Source organism: Raphanus sativus, chromosome 4 (genome assembly GCF_000801105.2).
Source record: "Raphanus sativus cultivar WK10039 chromosome 4, ASM80110v3, whole genome shotgun sequence".
NCBI lineage: Eukaryota > Viridiplantae > Streptophyta > Magnoliopsida > Brassicales > Brassicaceae > Raphanus > Raphanus sativus.
The window spans coordinates 35,935,159-35,937,719 of record NC_079514.1 but is presented as its reverse complement, the minus strand read 5'-3'; the positions used below and the strand labels follow the sequence as shown (position 1 = coordinate 35,937,719).

General features: G+C 34.5%; 1 protein-coding gene across 1 annotated transcript; it reads right to left on the bottom strand.

Moving 5' to 3' along the window:
- Window positions 1–606: 606 nt before the first annotated feature.
- LOC130510559 (superoxide dismutase [Cu-Zn], chloroplastic-like) lies at window positions 607–2,133 on the bottom strand. Its single transcript, XM_057006993.1, has 8 exons — window positions 1,843–2,133; window positions 1,684–1,745; window positions 1,557–1,596; window positions 1,379–1,474; window positions 1,268–1,299; window positions 1,105–1,180; window positions 958–1,011; window positions 607–812 (listed from the first exon to the last, which is right to left on the bottom strand). The coding sequence occupies exons 1-8, from the start codon at window positions 2,090–2,092 to the stop codon at window positions 787–789; spliced, it is 636 nt and encodes a 211-aa protein (XP_056862973.1). The 5' UTR covers window positions 2,093–2,133; the 3' UTR covers window positions 607–786.
- Between the last annotated feature and the right edge of the window lie 428 nt (window positions 2,134–2,561).

The following is a 2,561-nucleotide window of genomic DNA, read 5'->3' as shown; positions in this document are numbered from 1 at the left end:
ATTTTATAAATAAATTTATTTATTTCAAATACTATTAGTGAAAAATGTAATTAATAACAATTTATATATTTCCGTCACTTTCTTAATCTGTGTGAAAAATGTTAAAGTGACACTTATTTAAAAACGAAGAGAGTATTTAAATAAATAACCATATAGTAGACATTTTCTTTGATTTAAGTTTCTTATAAATAATATACCTTTAAGTTTGTCTCTTGAAGTAAAAGCTTAATATATCATTTTCATAAACTCAAATAATTAGTTTTTATAGTAAAATAAAATTTATTAAAATTAAAATAAGTATTTAACCAAATTTTGGTACTAGCACAATTATCGGTTTGGTTTGATTTCAGGTTTTCAAATTTATAGAATAGGATGGTTTTTGGTTTAGTTTTCCTCGGTTCGGTATTCAAAGTTTTTCCTAAATTGTTTTTTTTTTTCAAATAGACGTGTTCATTGTGATAGCAACTTGGGGTAGAGGTGTTCGAAATTCATTTTTGGTTCAGAGGCACTAAAAACATATTACCCATTAAAAAATATCTTAATTTCCGTTTACCTTTTTACCTAAAACCAAAATCTAAACGGAAAGTAATAGCAAAAGCAAAACAATGATCTAAAACGATCGAATGCAGATTTAAACCAAAAGTAACAAACACGTTTACAAAGGCACAACTCCAGCAAGAGAAACATCAAAAGATTATTCTCAGCCAACATTATTTGACATCTGATTCAACAGACAAGAACAAGAACAACACAGTAGACACCAAAGTACGTTACTTAGCCCCAGACTTAGAGCGGCGTCAAACCAACCACACCTGCGTTAGAAAAACCAACGTAGCTCGTGAGGTTAACCAAAAACATAGAATCAAAACTTGCATCTTTTAACAAATTATATAAAACCGAACTTTCTTTTTTCCGATGTAAAAAAACGCATGAAACAATGACAGCCTAAAACCATACCGCATGCCAATCTCCCGCCTGCATTTCCAGTGGTCAGGCTAAGCTCATGCCCGCCTACATTTTGCCAAAAACCAAAAAAAAGAAGAAGTAATCAGATCACATCTTTGCTTACTATTAAGCTTTTGGAAAAGTGCAATAGTTTAATACCCTTTCCGAGGTCATCCTTAAGCTCGTGAACCACAAAGGCTCTCCCAACAACAGAATTAGGACCACTCAGAGGAATCTGCTCAAATGATTCACACATTAATCATCAAAGCTTCTTAAAAGAGAACAATACGCGGAAAAAAAAAACAAATAAACATAACAAAACCTGATTGTCCACAAGTGTTGTTTCTGCCACGCCTGTTATTACAATGAAAAAAGAATATATACTTAGAGAGTATGGTAGAAACTATATGGTTAAGTTGAACCAATGGAGTACCATCGGCGTTGGCAATAATGTTTCCCAGGTCACCCGCGTGACGGATCTCGTCTTGAGGAGCTCCGTGTGTCATGTTGTTAGGGTTGAAATGTGGCCCTATGATGATAAAAAGACAACAAAAATAATGAAATTGGGTAATAATATTGCAAAAAATCATTGGAATTGGTATGGGGGAAACCTGTTGAGATGCAACCATTTGTTGTATCACCAAACTCATGCTGTTTTAAAATAAAATGCAAAAAACAGAATCACACAACAGACAATAACATAAAAGACCAAACAAAGAAGAAAGGAAGAAGACTCACGAGGTGAAAGCCATGAGGCCCTGGAGTGAGACCGGTGATACGAACATTCACTTTTGTCGGACCTGCTTGGTATCCAATCACATTATTAACAACAAATCATTCATTAAGGAGTGAACCTAAATAGAGATGAGAATCAGAATAAGAGGAAGAGGAAGGGACCTGAGTCGTCTTGAGTCAAAGTAACAACTCCTTCGACATCGGAGTTACCCTTGAGCACAGCAACAGCTTTCTTCGCGGCGGAGACGACAGTCAGCGATTTCTTCTTCGAGGCGGAGAAGGAAACAGATTGGGGACGGCGGAGGTTGATGAGAGAGACGCCGCCGAAAGAGGAGCGGAGAGTGGATGAAGGAGAGACGAGGAGGAGGCGCGGAGGGGATGAGAAGGAGAGGAAGGTGTGAGGAGCAGCCATGGGATGTCGTTTGGAAGAAGTGATTGGGCAAATTAGGGATGAGGCTTTCTTTTATTTATTTACAAAAAATTGTAACATTTTTTTTTTAACGGTGATAGAAAAAAACTGTTATGTTGGCGTGGTAAATTTGTTTGCAATTCCTACTACAACAAAAAACTCTATATATATTCATGATAATATAGTTACAATACTTTACTGATTTGTAAATTTACTGATTTTTTAATTATATTTTCAATTTTTATTTAAAACAGAAAAAAATAATTTCATAATATTAATTAGATTCTACAGATTTAAATACAATTAGTATATCAGATTTGTTTAATTAAATTAAAATATCAAGACTATGTTATGAGAGACTAGGGTAGGCCCGCCCTACGGGCGGGATTTGATTGATCGGTTTTGTAAAAGATGTCATTTTGTTTAAATTTTCTCACTATTACTGGATTTTTAGTTCTGATTTGTAAGTATT